Source organism: Platichthys flesus, chromosome 20 (genome assembly GCF_949316205.1).
Source record: "Platichthys flesus chromosome 20, fPlaFle2.1, whole genome shotgun sequence".
Classification (NCBI taxonomy): domain Eukaryota; kingdom Metazoa; phylum Chordata; class Actinopteri; order Pleuronectiformes; family Pleuronectidae; genus Platichthys; species Platichthys flesus.
This window is the reverse complement of record NC_084964.1, coordinates 18,804,477-18,828,702: the sequence shown is the minus strand read 5'-3', so window position 1 is coordinate 18,828,702 and position 24,226 is coordinate 18,804,477. Positions and strand designations below refer to the sequence as shown.

Genomic DNA, 24,226 nt, shown 5'->3' with positions numbered 1-24,226 from the left:
TGGAGGTGCGTCTTTGTTTTTCTGCTGTTTTAGAAAGAGAAGTGGACGGCTGCTTATGCAACACGACTGCCCACTTTCAGTCATTTTCAACCCACACCCTCTCTAACGTCAATACTGTCAATGCTTTCAATATGAAGTGGTTCGGCTTCAGCTCACTGGGAATCTGATGGAGACAAAGTGCAGGGTAAGAAAACAAGAGGTGGAAATTCAAATTCATGAAAGCATTCCCTCCTGTGGATAAGGACATTCATGGTCCCCAGAGGATTTATCCTTTAGTGTCATCACCAGTTTGACATCTGTGGTTTTGAGTCAATGTAGGATTAATGTTGTGACAACATATCACCAAAACACTTTGTTGTCAGTGTTTATTTTACAATAATAGACACCAGGCACTTATTTGTTAGAATTCCTCCTGTTTACATTTTTTTAAATTGCACAAATTTGGTATTTAAGGTCTTTTAGACTGTTTATCAGACTTTGAACTTGTTCGTAATAGTTTCAGGCGAAATCCCTTTCTTTTCCCTTCGGTCTGAGGTTCCGGGGTGGGGGGGAGTCAGACAGGTTACTCTACACCGGGCTGTGATCCGGGCTGGAATGCCCGGTGCAAAGCAGTTTGCGAGCGCGGATCCGGCTGCCGTCGTGCACGGCTCACCATTCCTGTTGAGACAGACATTGCCAGAGAAACCCGATGACTCTTCCGGCACTATTACGAGACATCGCTAAGAGTCGGGTCCACGGCGCGGTATGGGCGCCGGGCACCGGGCACCGGGCCCTTCTCTGAAAGCAGGAAGTGTCGGCTGCAGAGTGAAACATTAACTGATGAGACGCCCATTCTGAAAACTCTGCTGGCTTGCTAAGAAAGTCGGCAATGTTAAACTCGAGCCACGGTTCAAAAGGGCGTTCCAGACATCCCTCTACCCAGCTATGCTTTCCTTCTCCTCCTGGAGGATCCTCTAGGTGTTCCCACACCAGATGGGATGAGTTGACCCTCCAGTAAATCCCCGGGGTCTCCTCCCTAGAAAACCTCCATCCAGCATACCTTGAACTGGTCCCTTTCGATTTGAAGGAGAAGCGACTCTACTCCTTTCCCCACTGCCAGTAGAGGAGCTGTATCTTTTTGTCTTTGTCCCTCAGTGAGTCTTGTTTGACGTCACATACACAGAAGACAGATGTTTGCAGGTGTTGGTGGGTACTCTGACCATTTTTCAAAATATGATTTCAAGGATTCCAGGACTCTTCTTTGTGAAAAGGTCCCAGTAGGTGGAATAATACATGTGACAGTTCAAGAGCCTTATTGAAGGACTCACTCTAGTTTGTGTCAAAAAGCAAAACCCACACACACAAAATGTAATTATCCAAACCATTATAAAAGAACCTTCAGAACACACAGGCAAAGCTCATGGGTATAGTTTCATTCTGGCCTTTCAGCAACCAGTTGCCAGTTGCCGACTGCAACACTGCAGGTTCTTCCTTTTGCATCATGCGGCAATCCTCTCTCCCTCTTCCCCATTTGTTGTGTGGAGAGATATATTCCAGCCAGAGAGAGGAGTATAATGAAGCTGATGATATTCTTTGGGGTGCGGGTTCTGCCAGCGAGGTCCCTGAGAGCCAACATATTGTGTATTTTGCTGATGCAGCCGTGGAGCAGAATGCTGCGCTTGGCTCTAATTCTCACTTCACAGGAACAGGATGGAAGCTCTGGTCTGTGGCTCGTTCAAACACACACACACACACACACACACACACACACACACACACACACACACACACTCTGTAGAATATCTCACGGACCGTCCATCTTGTCGTCCACTCATTTGGCTTGTGTATAGTTCAGGGCCTAAGTAGTTGCCGTATTGAATTCTGTGCAATTTGGACAAGTGATATAACGTTCAACCGAGTTCACCGTGTCTTCTGCTTCGTCCCCAAGTGAACCACAGTAGTGGTCGGACACTGGCAGCCGGCCCATTCGACTATTTCAATCTCAACATATCATTCACCTCCTCTGAGTCTACAAAGTAAAAGCACAACATTTGTTTAGTTGCTTAAGGGCTTAACTTCGAGCTGAATTACATAGCTTTTATTTTGAAAAGTTGTTAGGACCGTAGATTGTGCCGGTTGATTAACAGACTCTGAAATAGTCGAAATGCAAAGTATGAAAACAGAACTGCAGTTTAGTAAATAATTTAAAGTTATGTATATAAGACACACACTTGATAATTGAGTATAAAATTGGTTGCGTGGATGCAGAATGGCTCCAGTGCAGTTAACCAGGTAGGATGAAGTTAGACTGTTAGATGAGGAATGAATCAGAAGTCGCTCGGCAGATCAACACAGAACAAACAGGTTCAGAATGTGCACTAAAACAGATTAAAAGGATTTCAGTCAAGGCTACGAGGGAGAAAGAGTGAAACTGGTTCGGTTCCAAATGTAAATTTGCTGCGTTTGCCTCGTTCAGCAGTTTACTCAGACTTTCCCTCTAATAACTGTGATTTGATCATCTACCGATCCTCAGCCAGAAGGTACGACGGTGTGTTAGGACGATGTTGAAGAAAAGATATCAAGAATAAAGTTGTAATATTAAAAGAAAAAAGCTGCTGATTGCTCAACTGTTTTTGACGCGACAGCCAGCGGCCGGGGGCATTGGGTTTCTGGGTTGTTGTGGAAAGTAACGTGTCAAATATAGAAATCATTCAATCGAAAGGGTTGAAAGGGGTTTTCTGTAGCATGGTGCACATTTTGAGCTAGTTGTCATTTTTATAGCTCATTTTGTTATATTGAGATCGATCTTCGTGTGAAGTGTGGAGCCGGTGAAGCAGGAATCACTGTAATAACTTCCAGCGCTGAATCAGGTCCCTGCTGAGAGGAAGCTTCCCCTCGTACCACTCTGTGTCAAAGACTGAAGAGAATATCGTCAAATGTGCACAAATATCCGTGTAGCTGTGGAATTAGCTTAATGTCAGAGGGACTGACTAAGCAGCGGTTTGCAGAAACACTGGCAGAGTCATCAGCTATAGATCACTGTTCGATACCTACTCCAGCGAAACGGGAGCTGAACCCTCGAGTGAACGCCGACGACCAGCTCCATCTCTAAAGTGCACTCGTTGGCCCCGGGACAGAAATACAAGGCCCTGTGATCAGAGAGTGGATCAACTGTGGGTTGGGTTTGAATAAAACAGGCCCGACGCAGCTCAGAGGAAAGCGTTCGGCGCCCGGCGTGAAGGGATGGCGCCCGGGTGAAGGTGTCACATGGTGTGACTGTGGCCATGGCAACAGGGGCTGTGCAGAGGGTGATGTCATGGTTTTAGGGGAAGCATCCATCTGCTTCCCGTTATATTAGTCACTGTTCTTCATCCAGTCATCCCCCCCCCCCCCCGCTGCTTATTTCTCCCAAGTTTCATTATCTCTCTGTAGCTCCTTTTCTCCTCCCCTCAGATTCTCCTCCTCTTTCTTTCCCAGCATCCTCGCAGTGGTTTCTATATCCTGAGGAGCTGGTATCTGCTGGTTTCAGCCTCTTTATCCAATTTAAGCCACTGAACAAGCGTCTGTTTTAGAAGAGCGACTTGAGTTCACAGAAACCATGTTGGGAAATAGTTATTTATTGTGTACTCAGATTTTTTCTTTGGTTTGGTCCGTGTCCCTTCTATTAAAGCCTATACTGCAGCCAGCCACTAGGGGGTGATCAATAAGATTTGGCTTCACTTTTGAGGAGCAGCCTCCACATGTGTATGTGTGAGTCCTTACCAACTCAAAGACTGTCCTCAAAGAAGTTTGGCTATTGTTGAAATTTATTCCTCGAGTCTTTGATCGTCTTGCTTGAACTATTGACCACACTGCCCCCTGAGGATTTCTGGTGGTACTGCCCTCTTATGTCTGTTACTTATATAACCGTTTATAACTTTTAGAAGATGTGCATAAATACGAAAGAAATTAACGCATGTTACGAACAGAAGGCTCCGTCCATTTCAATGTACGTGTCTGACGAAGAGGAAGAGGAAGCATTGCAGTGATGATATGAGGAGGAAGAGGAGGAAGAGGAGGATAAGGAGGATAAGGAGGATAAGGAGGATGAGGAGGAAGAGGAGAAAGAGGAGGATGATGAGGAAAGGCAGACGGCAGAAGGGTTTCTGGACCAGGACATTGAGAGCACTGGCAGCTCGCCTGCTGGAAACACCAAGACTGTGCCTCACACACACTGAGACGCACGTCATCGATGTGTGTGTTAGTGTGTGTGTGTGAGTGTGTGTGTTTGTGTGTGCATTACAAGGGAAGTCTGTGTATTTACAGTTAAGTGATTCACTGTCAATCATGTCATGTTACAAGACGACAGCAAAGCTTGTAAAACACTATTAAAGAGGCAAAGCACCCACTGCCTGTTACTGTTTCAGTACACACACACAAACACACACACACACACACACACACATATCCACTTTGTAAAATCAGCACAAAAACCACACTTGTGTACAATAAAATAATTAGTTGCTGTAAACACCACATTTCGAGCTGAGTGCACGGTCACCTCAAAAAATAAAACACAATATTAATGACACTGCTAATATTGTTCATGCGTGGATGTGACCTCGTGATGTAAAACTCAGATGAACCTCTGCTCGTGTTCTGGTGACTTATTAGATACTAATGTTGATCTGTGGAGCTTCTGTATCTGTGACACTGGAGAATCTCCGAACCCAGCAGGAGATCCAGAAAGAAAAATGAGCAACAAGGAATAAACAGGGACGGCCCCAGTGACCTCTTCACCTGATCGTGAACCTCCGTCCTCTCACTTCTCTCCTCCTTCACCTTCTACTCTTTTTATTTCTCATCACCGGTTCTCTTCCACTCCCTCATCTCTCATTATCTCTTTTCTATTCCTACCACCTCCTCCTCCTCCTGCTTCCTCCATCTCGTGCCAGTGGCCACATGCCATGACAGCCGGCCAAGGTGTCATCACCGGGTCATTTGCATAGCTTCACCGAACATGGCCGCCCGAGTTAGGTCAGGATACCCGTCCTGAAGAGGCTGCATCCTGTTGGGCTCGAGTATGCTCGCTGTGTGTGTGTGTGTGTGTGTGTGTGTGTGTGTGTGTGTGTGTGTGTGTGTGTGTGTGCGTGTGTGTGTGTGTGTGTGTGTGACTGTGTGTGTGTGTGCACGGATTAGGATGAGCTCTCAGTGTCTATAATGGAAAGTTCACGTCTAATTAACCTTTATAATGTCAGGGAGGGTTATCATTCCACATGGATTAGAGTAGAGCTTCACAACAGACACACACACACACACACACAGACACACACACACAGACACACAGAAACACAGGGATTTGTTGTCTTTAGACGACCAGATGAAAGTGTAATGAACTCTTTATCTCCAGTGACTTCAGATCTTCCTCCAGGAGGTTTTTTGATCTCTAATAGTTATCGGCCAGTGATAAGAGCGACTTCTATAATGTTAATCCTCAAAAACCAATCATCAAATAACCCATCATCTTGTTACTAGGCAGAATAACAAGCTTGTGATGAGAAGACCCAGTAGAATTCTCTTTATGTTTTCAGGCAGTTTCAGTTTAATCTGAATAAAACCGTCAATGCAAAGAGATGTTTCTTCCTTGGATCCCATGAAGAGTAGCTGTTGTTATGCTGACAGCTAATTGGGGTTCAAATCAATAATTCACCAAACTGTTGTGTTAAAAATAAATATTCTGTACATTGAAAAATTCTGATGAACTTTATATAAAAACGGTTTATATTGCGCCCAAGGTTGTTTACACACAGTATTTCACATGAGATGAATTTAAATATAGGGACGTGATTTTGGGACAGTTTTCCTATTTGTGTTTGAAATATTGTCTAATATCCAATGATATCCATCAATAAAGACACGTAGTAGTGATAGAAGCGTGATAATTTGTAGGTTAACCATAAAATATACTATAAAATAACTACTAATGAAAAGAAAACACTAAAACTACCAAGTAAATAGATTTGGAAAAAGAAAGATTAACTTTATCTCTATTTAAAACAAAACATAAATGCATTTTTTACGCCTTTTTTATTCTATAAAATAAAAGTTTTGATTTTGAAGCATATCGGCAAAAACCAAGACAGATACTGATCTATGAAACGCTCATATCGGCCAATTTCTGATCAATTATTATGAAATATTGAGTTCACGAGCTCTAATATTTCAGTATTTACGAATGTGTAATTTCCTGTGGCTTCTTTTCTAACCATGAAGTGCCCCCCCCCCCCCCCCCTCTTAAAATGAAAGTGCACAGAGGTGTGATGTTGCTTTGAACCGATCCATTCTTAAAGAGATCTATCTGCTGTGGAGGGATGTGGAACTATGTGACGTGGTGTGGTGTGATGTGGCTCCGGTGCGGTGGAGGGATATTCCGCTCATGAGCGTGTGTGCCCCCCCCCCCCCCCCACTCTGAGCGCTATTTGTGGCTCTTGTATCTGGTTGCCTTGGAGACAGCCGGCAGAGTGCCAGCAGGAGACGGAGTCGACCCCCGACAGACGCACCCCCCCCACCGCCCCCCCGAACACACATGTGAACAGTTTCCCTCACTGGAGTTTTTCAAGTGGTGGTAAAGGTCTCTCTCTCTCTCTCTCTCTCTCTCTCTCTCTCTCTCTCTCTCTCCATCGATGAACCCTCTTTCCTCCCCCGTCCTCGTCCCTCGAGTCGCGTCCTGCTCTCACCCGACCGGGTTCTGTCTGTGCTGCGGTCCGTCCTCTGGAAGATGAGGTTGATGATGTGCACTCACCAGTAACACCAGACTCATTGTTGTGGTGGGCCACAGCAGCACCACAGGGCCGAGTCACTGGAGTGCAGTAATGACGGTGTTGACCCCCCCCGTGTGCACACAAGCCTTTACTCTCTTCCTCTTCCTCCTCGTCTTCCTCACATCTCTGAGCAGCAGGAGCTTTGGGTTGGAGTGTGGTTGTTCGGTTCTGCTTTGACATCCGAGCCGCGGCGCCGGGGGAAGACGGGAGACGTCCACTAACATGAACTCAGCCGTGTTCCTAATGGACGCTAATTCTTTTATGGGCTGTCTGGGGCCCGGCCACACCCAAACTCCCATGATCCAATCTGCCCGACTGATTCCTGCAGGCCAGCCGGCCTCAGCCAGCATCCTGACCGTGTGTGTGTCTGTGTGTGTCTGTGTGTGTGTGAGACACTCTGATGTGTGTTTTTATTTCCATCTGTAGAATCCCTGTGTCAGAAATCAGGATTCAGCTTTGTCAGTGTGGAGAGACTGAGACAGGAAGAGGTGAGGGAGACACAGACAGACAGACAGGGACTAGGAGACAGACGGGGAGGACGGAGGCGACGTCATGTCTCAACAATAAGAGCTTGTCTTGGATTTGACAGCCCAGCGTCCCCTCAAGGGCTGAGCTGTGTGTTTATTAGAGGGGGGGGGGGGGGGGGGGGGGGGTATTTGGACAGTGGGAGGAAGCACAGACGCGTCGTCCGTCTTTTCTCACACACTGAGTTTCCACTTGTTCAACATCACAAGGTTTCAGTCATTTAGGGTTTTAAAGACTGAAGAAGCAGACACACACACACACACACACACACACACACTCACAGCAGTGAAAGCTTTGCATGGTCATTTAGTGAAATGAAAATATTAATAGTCCCTTTGTTCTATGCCTACATTCATTTTAAAATCCTTTTCTCATTGTGATTCATCTGTAGTGAAATCTGCAGCCTGATGGTTTTATTTCCTTCCAGCTCAGCTCAAATACATTTTCTGGCCCCGGCAAAGTGAAACTTTCACCTTGTCAGCATATTTTTGTATTTGTGTGTGTTTCTTTTGTGTGTTGTCGTCGGTGAATCCTGTATCTGCCTCTCCAGAGACCAAAGACTCTATGATCAGGCTGGATTAGATATTCATGTTGAGGAAGAACGCTTATTCCCAAAGCTGCATGAATTGTGGGTAATTTCGTTGTTTCTAAGTGGAGCCCGACTTCACAGTGAAGCCGCCGGTTGAGAGCATCTTAATTGCGTCTAATTGGACGAGCTAACAGGATGTGGTGGAACTTAATGCAGGAGAAACGAGTCTAAAACTCAATCAACAGCATGAAAAAAAAAATGTTGCTTTTAAAGTCCCTCGGCTTCAAGTGAATTATGGGAACCACACGGGACTGAATTAATCCCATGAGTTGCTTTTTAGAGGAAAAGACGCTGAACTGGTGAGGTTGTAATTCCCCCCCCCCCCCCCAACTTTTGCAATGTGAGACTTTCTTTGTCTGTGTAATGCTGCCCTCAAGTGGTCAACTGCACCTAGTACGTAATGCACTGTGTGAAGAGCAGGCACACACACACACACACACACACACACACAAACACACACACACGAACACACGTAATTGGAAGTGTCCCTGTCTGTAACTTCTAAAGTATTTGCGACCAGCTCTCCATGATTCACTGACCAAAAGGTCAATAAATAATCAATAATTAATCAATAATTAATCATTAACAACTGGACTAACAAACTAAAAATGTCAACATTTGACCTGAACTGTTTAAAAAAATTACGACGAGACTCCTCTTAGGCCACTAGAGGGAGCCAAACACCAAAGGAAGAATCATGATGACTACCAGAATTCAAATATATTTATTTTTGTCTTTGTTTTATTTCATTATTCTTAATTATGATCATCAATGTTATTTACATTTTCAATGGTCCATATAGGTCCATCAACAAAAACTGAATTTATTGTTTACATTTTTTTATTAAAAAAAATCCTAAATGTCTTATTTCTTTAGGTTTTTGTGGGTGAGACGAGAAAATAAACAAAAACTATTTGAAGCAAATTTCCCTGCTATTGCACGTTAGACTTTGAAATGAATATATTGGTGTAATTCTTTCAGGAAGGATCTCTTCCTTCTTTAAGTCTTTTAAGGACGAGCAGTATAGACAATAGACAGCGATGGAAGAACGTGTGATGTCATCAGTTCTCTGAACCTTTAGACGTCTTATTATGAGGCCAGTTTTAAATGTCTGATCCATGTAGCAAGATGTCACCTGCTGTTAATCCCTGTTTCAGGACAGACACTAAAACACCTCCTTCATAAGCTCCTCTTACAGACGGAGATAATGAGGGATTAGTCTAATACATCCCATCTGAAGTCAGACTCCCACAGATACTTGTTAATGGTGCTGGGACTGAAGTTTGCCCAGTGAATGGGCAGCCTGGACTTTTTCTACTTAATGGAACATGTGGCTTTAAAATCATTCAGATTTATAAGCTCCGATTGATAGTTAACGACACTTGGAACAATGTGCACTTCAGGTTAACTCTGTTTTAAAGAGCTTATAAGATTAAAAGTGTCTAAATATATCATACAAGTATTATCACAACCTTTGACCTGCTGCTCTTAAACAGCTGCACCGTGCAGATGTGCAGTCGGTGGTAACATCTGCAAAAAGATTATGCAAAAACTACTTGACTGGTTTCCATGAATCTTTGGGGAAGAACCAGGATTTTATTTCTCTCTTTGACGTTGTGAGATTGTTTTTTGACATTTGCTTTGATTTCCCAGGGAATCGTTCTTGGATCTTAATATTGTTTTGTTTTAGATCCACATAATATTCCTGATCTAGTGAATTTAAATATTACTGTCTTTAGGTTTTAGGATGCGGTCTGGCCTCTTCTCTAAGACTAGTGTGGATATGGTAATTAATTATCTGTGGGCATTTTCCTTTGTAAAAAAACCTTTTCTATCTTCGCCTTGGCTTCATCTTCTCCAGCACTCCCCTTTGTTATTGTCGTTTTGTGGGTGGGACCTTCCCTTCCCGAGCAGCCAATGACGTCTCTTTTCTCATCCCAGACAGCCAATGGAGAGGAGGCTCTGTGTCACATGTCCTTGTCATGCAAACCCCCGTCCCCTCTCCCATGTTGTAAATATTGAAAGGCTGCAGTGTAGAGCTGAGCTCACACACTGGAAACATGCAGAGACCAATCACAGCACATCCTGAACACAAAGACTCTGTGCAGCTTTCTGGGTTGACTGGTTTTTATTATTCATATACTGGATCAGAGAAAAAAAATCTATTTGTCACAAACTGGATTTTGTCCTTAAAAAGGATGTTTTCCTTTAATATATCTAATTGGGCAAAGATTACCATTTTCCTCAGACCCTCAAATAAAGAGAAACTCACGTAATTGTGTAAAATGTACTACCTCCTGGTGGCTGGCTGCAGTATGGTTAGAACCGTGCCTCCTCCATGTTAGCGGATGGGAGGCGTGCCAGGAACGATGACGGAGGATGAGTCGGGCTCCAACTCATTCTGATCATTTCAGGGTGAATTGTGTACAAACACATTTAAATGTGCGTATTCTAACACTCAGGATCACATGATTTTACATAACCTTTAAAAATTTTTGAGTTAGAAACCAATGAAAGTGAGTTTAAGTGGATGAAAGATTCAGCTTGATGTTGATTTATTTATCAGAGAACACACGCAGTGAAGTAAGTTTCCCACCAGGAGCCTGATGGCTGCACTGGTTCTGCACGCTGTGTTGTCCTGGACACCCAGCGTGTGTTTGTGCTGCGCCTCGCTCGCTCTCTCTCTCTCTTTATCTCTCAGTCGTCAGCAGCCGGTGCGGAGCAGAGGTATCCGTCCATCCCTGCTCCCTCCCTCACTCCTCCTGCTGCTCTCTCACCCCTCCTCTCTCACCCCACCCTCCTCCTCCTCCTATCTCAACCTCCTTTCCTCTGTCAAATCCCTCCTGTTCAGTCACGGACTGTGTGAGTGTGTGAGTGTGTGTACATAGAGGATGGCTCTGGCTCAGGTGCAGGGATCCAGCTCGAGGAACCAGTGAAGGAGGCAGCTGGACCAGTACCTTCACCCAGACCACAGATCTCTCCGCTGGGCTAAGGGCTGGACACCTGAAACCCTGGAGATCCATTAACATTCCTGGTTTTTATACATTTTTCTTAAATCCAGAGGACTCAACCACACTGAGGATCATACAGAAGTATTGTTTTTGTATTTGCTGCACTTATTTTGCACAGTTTTGAGCATCTGCCTTCTGAGCGCTGGAGGATTATGTCCTGGTTCTGTCCTGCCCCAGACTGGACCTGAGCGTCTGTGGAGCGCTGCTGAGGAAGATAAGGAACAAAAGAAAGAGGGGGATCTTGGAAAGGAGGAGAGGAACATCCGTCTGCCTCTCTCATACTTGTGAGGGCTCCCTCTGACAAAACCTCAGCTGAGGAGTGGAGGAACCAAAAAGATCATTAAGAGCCAAGAGGAGAAAAAGGTTGAAGGGGAAGACTTGGTGTCCACCCTCCATTCATCCCTCCATCCCTCCATCCATCCCTCCTCCCCTTGTTTCCCACCTGTGAGGATTAATTGGGCCGGAGCAGCATGGCGCAAGCCGCCTCGCAGCTGAAGAAAAGGGCGACGGAGAACATCAATGCTGTGGAGGACGAGAAGGAGAAGAAGAGGGCGGCGAGGAAGCGTGCTCGCGAAGCAAAGAGAAAGGTAGAGAAAGAGAGGGGGGGAGGAGGGAGGAGGGAGGGCGAGGAGTTTGGAGAAGGAAGCTGGAAAGTAATGGAGGAATGAGAGCATGGAGCTGACACAGGGCAGAGAGAGAGAGAGAGAGAGGATTCTCTTTTGTCATGGTGCAGCACACACACACACACACACACACACACACACAGACACAAACACATGCTCACACATATGCACACCCGGCGGGATAAGGATGGTGGTCCGGCTGGGAATACCGAGGGGGGGTGGTGGGTGGTGTGAAAAAGACAGAGGGAGATGGATGAGGAGAGAGTGAGAACAGGAAAAAGAAAGGAAAAGATGAAAGGAACCAGCGATGGAGGACGGGTGGATTTCACCAGGCGGCGCTGTTTCTGTTAATAAGATGTGAGACACAAAAAATATGAGTTTTTAGTTCTTTTGAAAAAAATAATTTTGTGTAGCTTTATAATGTTACAACCCCCCCCCCTCTCCACTGTGTCACTCAAATAAATAGAGTTGTGACGTGAGAGGTGTGAGTTCAGAGGAGGAGGCGACAATCATCAGCAGTCACACCCTGCGGTTAGTGTGGGTTGTGTTTGTGTATTTGTGTGTGTGTGTGTGTATACATCACTGTGCAAGGACAAAGTTAAGACTTGACACACACAGACACACACAAACATCCATTAGATGATCGATAGGTTTGACTTCCAATCAATAACAGTCCTGCTGCCGTGTATACATTTCAGACAACAACGCTTCGTTGTTCGAATAATTTTGTCGAAACTTGCCTCCAATTATTTGTGTCTATCCGTGCGTGTGTGTGTTTTTTGTGTGCGTAGATGTGGACCCGCCTGAGGCCATCGTTAGCTCGGGGTTAGCCACCTGTCACAAAGAGTCAATACCAGTGACCTCACGTCCATCAAGGTCACGACACTGGAGCAGAGACTCCCTGTGGTTTTGGGCAGATGTCAAATAAAACTGCAATTTAAATTTTGTATTCTGATCTGAATACTCTCATGTTCAGCGATGGATACTCAAACTTAAGTACTTTACTCAAGAGAGTTACTTCAATAGAGTATTTCCATCGTATACTACTTTTTTTGTGGGAAAATCTAGCAGCAGAAGATTCTCCAGAACGCCACGGATCCTCCGGAGCGAGGTGTGGCGCAGCATGAAGGAGACAGGAGGAGATCACGTGTTCTGGTTTCGACCCTCGTGGTCAGAAGCTCTTGAATCTCCTCATCTTCGTCGACGTCTACGATATTTGTATTCTTGTTGCTCTTCTCTCGACTGGAGGTTCTCCTGCTGTATCGTCCTGGACATTACTCGGACATTAGTGTTCTCCTGCAGAGAACATCAGATTATCAGGAGTTCAGTGAAAGCAGCTTAACTGCCATTAGCAGTGACACATAAACATGAAAACATTTCTTTCAGCCTTTGAATGGGGCTGAGAATCGAATTAATCTCATTCAGATCTTAAAGAATCTGCTCACTATCCAAGTTTTGAAATTAGAAGCATCGATTTGAAAGGGATTAGAGAACATTAATCCTCTTCGCCCGGAGATCTTTGACAAACGAGAACGATCGAGGATTTAAAAAGAAATTCAAGGCCGAGCTTCTCTTTCTTCTTCTTCTTACTTTTGACATTGATGAAGCAGAAACGCCTGAATATGACCTTGACGACTCAATCTGAAAATGAACCCTGTGTGTTCACGGCTCTGCTGGGTAGTGTCCTTATAGAGGCAACAGGTCAGGGAGGTGTTGCTGCTGTAACGTATATATATGGATGTGTGTGTGTTCTTGTGTCTGTGTGTGTGTGTGTCGGGTGTTATCAGCAGTTTCCCGGTGTTTGTAGTGTAACGCCGTGGAGGGGATATCATCTAGCCCCGGCTCATTCAAGGTAAATCGATTATTGGCACCAGGGTGCAAAAAATATCTTCACTCTCCTCGGATCACATCACCTCAATTACCTTCCTTTTCTTTTCCACTACTCTCCCTCTCTCTTTCCCTCTCTCGCTCTCTCTCTCTCTCCCTCTCTCGCGTCAGACCACAGACACCGAGCTGCATTAGACGTCAGGGTCGATGCCCAAAGTCTCTCCCTGTGGTTCTTCTGCACTTTCCTCTCAAGCTCGGTCTCCTGAGGGAAAAGGTGTATATCAGTGTATATGTCCTTTGTTTCTGAGAGTTGCGTGAGGAGAGTGAGGAGAGTATCGGAGTCAGAACGTCCACTGAACGTAAAGATGGACGACAGGATGGTTCAGGTCGAAGCGTCTTGATTGGCCGCAGGATAGAACATAAACCCCGCCTCCTCGATGTTAGCAGATGGGACATGGGATCAGTTGAAAAGACAAAAGTATTCTAATAGAAGTTCTTATCAAACTGATGTTGGTTCAAGTTCGGTTTTGATTATATATTAGTCCTTGTTAAAATCACCAATTGTCATATTTATATATTACTTTACTCGACGTAGTAATGTGAATGTAAAAGTACAAATCTGTGGTACTTGTGGTATTTGTGCACTTCTTTCTTCTTTCTGCGTCTCACGCCCACTTTCCTTCTACGTTACTTTTTAAGACCATGACTCTGAGCAGCAGCGATGCCTCTGTATGCACCTTGTGCTTCAGACTGATTTAATAATGCATCCAGTGCCGTGTGACGTGTTGATGCTTCTTACAGGAAGCTGGAAAAGCAAAAACGCATTACGAGCAGCACTGAAACCAGTGCCAGTTGCCTTTAGAGCCATTAGCCACATGCTCGGAGTGAACATGCTCTTGAGCTGTAGAAGCCATGTTGTGCTTCACTGGGAGTCGGGTCAGAGTGCTGGTGCTGAACCAACACGACTGGGAGCCTGATGGACCCAGTGTGGGAGTGACTGGGAGCTGAAATCACGTCTCACAGTCTTTTATCCTCTTTTCCTGCTTGAGGCGTCCTTCTAACACTAATATTAATACGTGTGCAGAGAGGCCGTCTGTGGCGCTGACCTCTCATTGGCTGACGCGGCTGTCGGCAGCAATCGAAGTTGGCAACAGGACGAACTCGGTGTGTGAAACCGACGGGCTCCGAGGCAGAGAAGTGCAACTGGCTCCGTCTCAAATGTTGGCATCGTTTCTCATCCCTCGCTCTTTCCTTTAGTATTCTGGAGCCGGGGCTTTTAGTGATGGCGTGACTCCAGACGGTGACGGCTCCGCATGACCTCCACCGTGACCTCTGTCTCAAATTAAACATTCTCTTACACTCACACTCTCACACACAAGCACGTGCACACACACGCAGCTGGAATACAACAGTGGGTTTCTACCTGAGGATGGAAGTAAGGAGGATGAATTGATATAATTTTGGTGTTTAAAGGTCAAAAGTCAAGATCCTGACGGCGTCACAAAGCATGTTTATGTTTTTCCTGAATGTGATATCTTGGAATGTTGGATTATTTTAGGGAAAGACACAATTCTCTCTTCAAACACCCCCCCCCCCATCCTCCTCTCTCTTTATGTTTGTCTCCTCCTCCCCTCCCTCTCCTCTCGCCCCCCCTTCTCACGACTTCACTGTCAGCTGGCAGGAGGTTGTATTGTTCTGCCACACTTCTGCTTCTGGGAGCAGGGGGGTTTTGCACACACACACACACACACACACACACACACACACACACAAACACATACACACACAGAGGTCCCTTGAGACCAGCCATCGTTACCACATTAATCCCCCGACACTTATTTAAGCCAGGATTCATAATTGAAGCCTTCTCATTGGTCCAGTGGTCGACGTCTCTTTGTCTTCGGCTCTTCAAAGGTGAAAATATTCAATTCTTCTCTTTCCTCTCTCTGCTCTGCATAAACAGACTTTATATTTAAATAACATGTTTGAAGGAAACAAAGAAAACTTTTAATGATTATTTTCAGATGCTTTAAATTTATACATATTGTAGGGGGTAAGAGTAGGTCAGTGTTTTCCCTCAATATATCAATCAAATTGATTAATTCTAGTAAGAAATGGCAGATAAATCAATAATGTAAATAAGGATTGGTTAAAAGAGAAGATGTGACTCTATGGTTCCTTTTCCTCCTCATCCTTCAATGACAAGCTAAAGAAAATGAATTTATTTCTGTCTGGAGAATTCAAAGTGATTGGTTTGATATTGCTGAGATTAAAAAAGAACGTCCACAAGCTGAAGCAGCAGATTCTGACGACCTGATGGTGACAAAGTCTGAGAGCAGTCACCTAACGGCAGCTGGACGAGAGATGAGAGGAAGGAGAAGGGATGGAGGAGGGATAGAGGAGGAGAGAAGCTCCAGAGGAGGTGAAGGCTGAGGGAAAAGTAGAGTTGCATGTCGTCCTCGCAGCACCTGGCTACAGCGCTCACTGGAACACGAGGGGGTTGCTGGGCCGCGGGATTGGTGCAGAGCCCGTCCAGCATCGTGATTGGTGGATTGGGGGAAGACGAGGAGGGGGTTGCACAGGGGATGAGGGGGGAGAGGAAACCCGTCCGCTACATTCTGCAAAAAAGAGATAGGATGAGGGGAAGAATCGAATCAAAATGAAGAGGAATTAGAGAATGCGTACGGAGGGAGATGGAGGGAGATGAAGGGGAGCAGTCTGTGGGGGGGGGGGGTGTCAGGAAAAGAGGAGGGAACAAGAGAGAAGGGGGAGAGTGGGAGAGAGAGAGGCAGAGATGGAGGAGATGAGGATGATGTTAGTTCTGCTTTTGATCCTCCTCTTCCCCCGCAGCTCCCCTCTCTCTCCTCCTCCGCAGTGGAAGATCAACACCGAGAACTGGGACACACCAGTCATTTACACACACACACACACACACACACACACACACACACACACACACACACACACACACACATACACACACAGACACACACTCACACCATGTCTTCTCATTCCACTGAACCCTATGTGTTTTGCTCTCTCAGAGTTTAGTTGTGACTAAAGCAGCCAAGCATTGATTTCCTTCCTGTGACTGAGCGAAATGGTCCCAAAATTATATCAAGATAAACATTTATCATCAGTAATTATCACCATAAATGTCACAATGTTATTTCTCTTGCGTGTGAAAACTAATTTTTCTGAGTGAAGAACATATGAGATGTGTTTTAACCTCTGACAAATGCTTAAAGCAGTTTTGATTTATTGATGGTGATTGATTTATTGCCCTTGAAGTTCTTTTGTGGCAGGTTTGATTTCTGAGTGGTCGTGAGCGGAGAATCTCCTGCTGCCTTGTTTCATGTGTGGAACCTGAACTCCGGAGAACCTCCAGACCCAAACACTGAGGAGGTTCTCAGGAGACTGTGTGTGAAAGCGTCTTCAGTCTTGTGACGGTTGCTCGTGCTGCAGTGCTCGTCCTCGATAGCAGTTATTCTATATTTCATGATCTGCTCCGGAAGCAGCTGTGGGCGTTTCCCTAACAGCAGTAAGCTCTTAATCTCTCGTAGCGCTCGCCGACTGCTCCCGGAGACAGAAGACGTTTCACCGACTCGAGGCTCAAGTTACCTCCTCTTCTTATTGAAGAGACACAGCTGAGTCGTGCTCACGTGTTGAGGAGCTCATTGTTGTGAAACACAGATTCCAGAAAATCTCAGATGATACAGTAAACATGTCAGAGAGCGAGAAGGGTTCTTCACTTGTGATGCTGCAGATAGAAAAATCATAACAGCAACAGAAACAAGGCCACTGTTTATAAAACTCTTACACTGTGTATTTGCATTTTGCATAATGGGGCAATTTTCAAATCATTGCAAATTGTCAAGGAATAAATCAGAGAGCTTCACGAATCAAATCAGTAAAAGCAAGTGTATTAGTTTTAGCACATTTTAACAACAAGGCAACTCAAAGTGCTTTAAAATATAAAAAATAAACGGCATCATGACCAATTGTAAAAGCAGCACAAGACATTTAAGTGTTTAAAAAGAAGAGTTACATAGAGAATAAATAACTACAATAAGAATTAAAAGAGTGAAATTATCAGCAATGTGTAAGAAATGAGTGATTGTTTAATTTAATAAAAAGGCAGATGTAAACAGGAACGTTCTCGACATTAAATTAAAAATAATTAAGATTCTCTAGGAGCTTGTTCCACATGTGGAGCAAAGGAAGTGAACGCTGCTTCTCCATGTTTAGATTCGACTCTTGGGACCGAGAGCAGACGTGTGTCAGACGACCTCAGGCTCCGGATGAGTAGACGTCTAACATCTAGATTTATTTGATCTCAAAACCTGTATAAGCTACTGGTCAGTCGGCTCTGGTGGATGTTTGTGCTCCCAGTGCTTCTCTAGTTGATTTAGAAGCAGATCTACATATTCTTCTTCAGGATGGGACATGAGCCCTGAGACACATTTATGTCCTCTGAGAGTTTAAGTCATGCTAAATGTCAAAATGTGTGTATCAGCTCTGTGTGTTTGCTCCATGTGATTCAGTTTCCTGCGTTTTGAGGTGAATTATCCTCAGGATGTAAATCTCCGAGGGGAGGTGAATACCTGTCTGTGCGTCTGCCCTGCTTCCCTGGTGATAGACGACCAGCCGGCGCCGGGCAGAGCCTCTTGGATCCAACACATCCTCCCATTCATTCCCATTAAACCCTCACCAGCCTCATTTCTGAGCCTGCAAATCTTCCCCAGGCCTCCCCCCCCCGCGGAGCTGCATGACATATACGCTGCAGAGATGTTCTGCAGAGTTTGTGATGCTGGGAATAATTTATCACTGGATTTCCACACGTTGTCTCATTCCTGCCAACTAAATCACTGGGCTGCACTGGTCCTGATGGGCATCGCTGTGTGGTTTTTATTCCCTTCATGATGAGCCAGAGCTGGATCCTCTGCCTCGCGTCCTGAGGTTTTAAGGGTTTGTTTCATTTCGGTTCAGCCCACGAGTCGCAGAGACCTCGGGGGATTCAAACAGTATTTGGTTTGAGCCAAAAAACACTGTCCTCATTTACACAATTCCCTACTCGCCCTCCCTCCCACTCTCTCCCTCTCTCTCTCTATATATATATATCTATATGTGTGTGAGTGGCTATACACCCCCTCATCAGCCACTATAGGGATAAAGAGACTCTACAATGATAAAAGTGTGTAACACCTGAATCCTGAAGTCTCTAGTATCTGCCCCAAACTAGTTTCATGGATATTAGTTATTAATATTTACATCAGGAGCAAGTCCTCTCCACGGAGGCCACCATGTTTTCTTACAGTAGCCCAGACTCACAGGTTCTCCTTCATGTTTGGAAGGGGAGGGGGAGATGAGGGGTGTTCAGCTGCAACCCAACACTTCACCACTAGATGTCACTACATTCTACACACTGAACCTTTAAATACAGCAGTGGGAAAAACTCAAACAACACGTAAATAAAGACAGAAAACATCTCTTGAAACTTTTGATTTGAGGTTTACTTCACTAGGTCGTGTCTTAGCTACTAACATGGAGGAGGAGGGTTGGTGGCACCTCCTGCCGCCGGCCACCAGGGTGCGATAGAGACGCTTTGGCTTCACTTTACAGGAGCTGTCCTGTCGTCCGTCGGTCCCATGCACCACACACTCACTGCAGTGCACGTCCCTGTTAGTGCACCGTGTGGGCTTTTGGTCTCGGGCAGATGTTAATTTATTCATGAGCAGCTCTCCTCGCTGTCAGAGGAGATTAACAGAGCAGCTGCACAGAAGCTTCTGGACTCCGTCTTCGTCATGTCTGTCTCCATGTTGTCTTTTTTAGAATTTGGACAGGCTCTTGCAGCAGAGACGGAGCGGTTAGGGCGTCCACCTCCGTATGTGGGTGTTTCTGTTTCCTCTGTGGGCGGGGCAGTGTGTCAACCTGCTTACCAGACACCACAAACACACACTCACACATAGACAGAGTGCACAACCTTACACTAACACACAGCAGCGACGTCAGCTGCCGTCATCCAGGGAGGAGCGAGGACAGCTCATAGAAAATCACACGAGGCTGAATCTCTGATCTGTGATTCCATCTCTTTCAGCTGTGACGGAATGTGAAATGAACGACAGAGGAGAAGGAGGTGAAGAGGAGTGTGTGCGCTGTGTGTGTGTGTTTTTTTTATCCTCCTCCATCTGTAGCTCAAGTGCTGTGAAAACACTGAGACTGCAGTAGCCGAGCGGCCAATCAGATGGCAGCACTCGACAACAGCTTGTCAGGGGCAGGATAATTCACACACACAACCCCAGAACACACAGAACACACAGACACACAAACACACACACGCACACACAGACACACACAAATATTAATAACAACAATGATAATCAGTTTCCTCTACTTTCCTCTGTCGGCACTTTTCTTTATAACAAACAGTGACGAGACGTTTCCTGGTGTTTTTTACACGTGAGGACAAAATGCTTCTGTCTCCTGCTGCGGTTGATGTAGTACTACCGATGGACCACTAGGGTCTGATAGAGGACAGTGAACAGTGTGTGTGTCTGTGAGTGAATGTGTGTGAGTGTGTGTGTGTGTGTCTATCTATAGTTATGAGTCCAATTTTGGTTCAATAACATCATTGTGAGGACATTTTCTCTGGTTCTCACATATTCAGAAGCTTGTTTGTGGGTTCAGAGTTGGTTTGAGGGTTTTAAGGTTTTAGGGTCCCAGGGTCCCAGGGTCCCAGGGGGAGGGTCAGGACTTTGCTTCGACTTCCATTCATATCTCTAACGTTAACCTGGACCACTTCACGCGTGACCCTAATGGTAACATTAACCACAGTTCCCATCTGACCTCTGACGTTAACCAGGAGCTCAGAACTGTCGATTAGCTTCATCAGGACTGAGCTCCGGTCCCAGTGAGGTCAACTGGTCCAGAAGCCAGGGTTAATACTGGAAGACAAAAACGAGTACACAAACACACGCACACACACACAAACACACACACACACACACACACACACACACACACACTCACACACTCACACTGGAAGCTTCCATACATCCATCCCAGCCAACCCTACAGAATTTAGGAGCTTTGGTTGCCATGGCAACAACCCTTCTCTTCTCCCTCCGTTCACAGACGTCATAAAACACAGAAGACGGATGTGTGTGTCTGTGTGTGTGTGTGTGTGTGTGTGTGTGTGTCTGTGTGTGTGTGTGTGTGACACACCATTGTGTGCATTTCACGGTTAACTCCTATGCAGTTTCCTCTCCGCGTGCCTGGGCTGAAAGATGAGGCACATTCCTCTCCACCTCCTCTCTACCTCCTCTCTACCTCCTCTCTACCTCTTCTCCACCTCTTCTCCACCTCATCTCCACCTCCTCTCCAGCTCCTCTCTACCTCCTCTCTACCTCCTCTCTACCTCCTCTCCACCTCCTCTATACCTCCTCTCTTCCTCCTCTCCACCTCCTCTCCACCTCCTCTAACCTCCTCTCCACCTCATCTCCACCTTCTCTCCTACTCCTCTCTACCTCCTCTCTACCTCCTCTCCACCTCCTCTCTACCTCCTCTCCACCTCCTCTATACCTCCTCTCTTCCTCCTCTCCACCTCCTCTCCACCTCCTCTAACCTCCTCTCCACCTCATCTCCACCTTCTCTCCTACTCCTCTCCTACTCCTCTCCACCTCCTCTCCACCTCCTCTCCACCTCATCTCCTACTCCTCTCCTACTCCTCTCTACCTCTTCTCCACCTCTTCTCCACCTCATCTCCACCTCCTCTCCACCTCCTCTCCACCTCCTCTCCACCTCATCTCCTACTCCTCTCCTACTCCTCTCTACCTCCTCTCTACCTCCTCTCCACCTCCTCTCCAGCTCCTCTCCAGCTCCTCTCCACCTCCTCTCCACCTCCTCTCCTACTCCTCTCCACCTCCTCTCCACCTCCTCTCTACCTCCTCTCCACCTCTTCTCCAGACGAAGCACTCGAGCGATTCGTCGACCAACAGATAAATAATCTGTGATCGTGTTTGATAATCGATAAATCCTTGTTGTGAGTTTTTTTATCAGCTGATAAAAGCATTAAATTATGAAAGAGACACATCAAACATTCCTCTGCAGGATCATAGGGTCAGAGAAAAACTGTAGAATATCATCAGCTGGTCCGGCCTCTGTCATGGACCTTAAATTCTGTTTGTGACTCTTCTTCTATTCATCTACTGATCTGATCTTCAGGATATTGGTTTCCAGGGAATAGTCAAGCCTTTCCACTGCAAACCAGTAGCACAGCCTGGCACAGTTTGGATCGACCGCGTCCTGATCTTTGTTTGTGGTGGTGAACTTCTCCCGTTTGTGACGTACACTGAGTTCTGGAGTTTCTCTGGAGCTTCTCTGGAGTGAAGTGAAACCTCGAGATCCTCCGTGCCTGAGAACGGCTTTAGAGAAAACTCTTAAAAGTGCTTTTACTGGCGCTGCACTTCTGAACCAACAGAGAAGGAGGAGGACTGGTTGTGGACCCTCAGGCCCTCAAAGCCATCTCCACCCTCAGCTCATTGGTCTGGGTCATCAGGTGCATCATCTTTTCGTCTACTCTTACGGTTATGAGTAAAAGTAAAGTAAACATTCTGCGACGTTAGAGCTGTCGGCTGTTTGTTAAGAATCTGTAAAGTTAGTGGAAAGTTGGTAAAAAGTTTCATGTTTTCATTTTAACACTAAGCGTCTGATCCGGTGTTGGTCCGGTGAGAGTTGGTTTGAGATTAACGCCGGAACTCGTCTGCCTCCCCCTTCCTCCCCCCTTCCTCCACCTCCTCCTCCTCTTCCTCCCTCCTCCTCCTCCTCCTCCTCCATGCTCTGGACTGTCTCACTCAGAGCCAGGTATTTTTAGCTGTGACATAATGCCCCTATCTCCCTCTCTCTCTCCCCCCTCTCTCTCTCTCACACACACACACACACACACACATACCCTTTCACTCTCGGCCTCTCCCTCACCCTCCCTCTCCCACAGACCGTCCCTCCCCCCTCTCCTCCCTTGCCCCCCCATCCCTCCCTGCCTGCCTGGCTCGCAGGCTAAGGCTCGAGCTGCCACAGTAATTGAGTGCTCGGGTTTCACACTCTGAGCTGCGGGCCCAGGGAAACATGGCCGTGGAGGAGGCAGCGGACTATCTGGCAGAAGTAAGTCCTCACTGCACTTTAGAGATGACGCCGGCTGTCGGCACGCTCACCTCCACCTCCACCTCCCCCCCTCCCGGCTCTGCATCACCTCTAACCGGACTCAGAGGTGCTCGGCTGATGGTGGCGTGTGCGGCGGTCACGGGTCCGGAGACGGGACATGTTTTGGGACCGGTTGTGGGAGGTTAGAGGCTGTGTGGGGGGGGGGGCTGTTGCAACTCTGCTGCACCACTCTGCTGCAGTGTGCGTGTTTATACACAGTGTGTGTGTGTGTGTGAGTATATGACTGTGTCCTGGCTCACTGTTGTTATACATCTTTACCTCCTGTTGTGTATTATGTAGACAGGAGCCTGTGCACTTTGCTGTGGCCCCAGTTCCATGTTGCAGCCGTGTGAATGGGAGCACCTGACCTTGGATTGCAGCGCATGCTCTGTGTGTCACCACGAAAAAGAGAATGAAGGAAAGAGCAAAAAAGGAGAGGGGGAAGAGATGTGAGAAGAGGCAGACGTGTTTTAAATCAGCTGATTTCTAAAGTCTCCTGAACGTGGTTGATCTGTGACACAGTGTCTGCAGCCTGTGTTGTGACATCAGAGCTGAAGTGGCACTTTGGAAAGAATCCGCAGGAGGAGGTGAATTTAACGTACAGAGGTGTTAATATATAATCAGATTTTAAAGAGTGTTGCATTGAATGGACGTGTGGTGTCATGTCACAGTCTCTGCCCCCCCCAGTGCAGTCGGCTGGGGGCAGCTCCTCTGTTGGAATGTGTGTAACTGAATGAGTGTGAGGCTGCGAGTCGTGGAAACAGAGCGACTGTCGCATTCTTTGCATTTCTCTCCCGGATAAATAAAGTTTCACTTGACAAGTCTCCGCTCTGCTGTGACCAGTGAGTTCTCTCTGAGGTTGAAGAAGATCCGAGGTTTGAATCTGGAGTTTTTTGAGAGCATGGATTCATTGTGTAGGAAAATCTATTTTAAAACGGGAATGTCACTCAGTCGAGCTCACACCTCCACCCACTGTCCCTTAGAAGTCATTCAAGCTGCACCAAATTTCAAAATGGCAAAAAACACTGTGTTTAGCAAAGGTTAAGAAAATCCTGGATCTGATACATAATGTGTTCCCCCCCGACCCAAACGTCCTTCACCAAGTTATCTGTCCAGGAGTTAGTGATTAATCCTTCTGACTAACAGACATTACCTCAGTGGAAGAGGTGATTCAAATCCTCTATATCCACCACATTCTGTGATAATCTGTTATTAAACCATCTTCTTTCAATAAGCACACAATTAAACAGATCACAGGAGATAAAATCAGTTTTGCAGACATCAAAACTTGGCGCAGAGGCAGGTTTGGTGTCGTTAAACGTCTGGTTCATCTCTCGAGTACGAAGCTGGACCACGTTTGAAGGTTTTATCGTGTTCACTGTTGCAGATTAACGTCTTCAGCTTGAACGTGGAGAAACAGAAGTTTAACGTAAAAACTAAAAGTTGAAATTGCTCAAAGCTCAACATGAGTTTATTGTGTCACGTTGGCCTGAATACAACAGAAAATACAATTATGAAATCTCGGATTAGAGTCCTGTTATATTCAGGTTCTGTCCAGGGTCAGGACCTTCTGCTCGGCGGTTCGATCCCCGGCTGGTCTGGTCAACATGCTGTGTGAATGATATACGATGATATGACTGTGTGTGATTGGATGTCGTTGACTTTATTAGTTTA

The 24,226-nt window shown here is 46.1% G+C and overlaps 1 protein-coding gene across 26 annotated transcripts in view; it reads left to right on the top strand.

Annotated features, from left to right (window-relative positions):
- Positions 1 to 24,226, top strand: part of LOC133931990 (ankyrin-3-like) — a 93,848-nt gene that overhangs the window by 10,306 nt on the left and 59,316 nt on the right. For 9 of the 26 annotated variants that reach the window (XM_062378966.1, XM_062378981.1, XM_062378969.1 and 6 more), the window contains exon 1: positions 11,203 to 11,491. The exons of 2 other annotated variants lie outside the window; for them this stretch is intronic. In XM_062378966.1, the coding sequence (XP_062234950.1) occupies positions 11,375 to 11,491 (117 nt within the window). In that variant the 5' untranslated portion in view covers positions 11,203 to 11,374. Of the gene's footprint in view, positions 1 to 11,201; positions 11,492 to 22,398; positions 22,514 to 24,226 lie in introns of those variants that run through there. 15 more of the 26 variants (XM_062378984.1, XM_062378982.1, XM_062378972.1 and 12 more) reach the window with 5 other exon arrangements.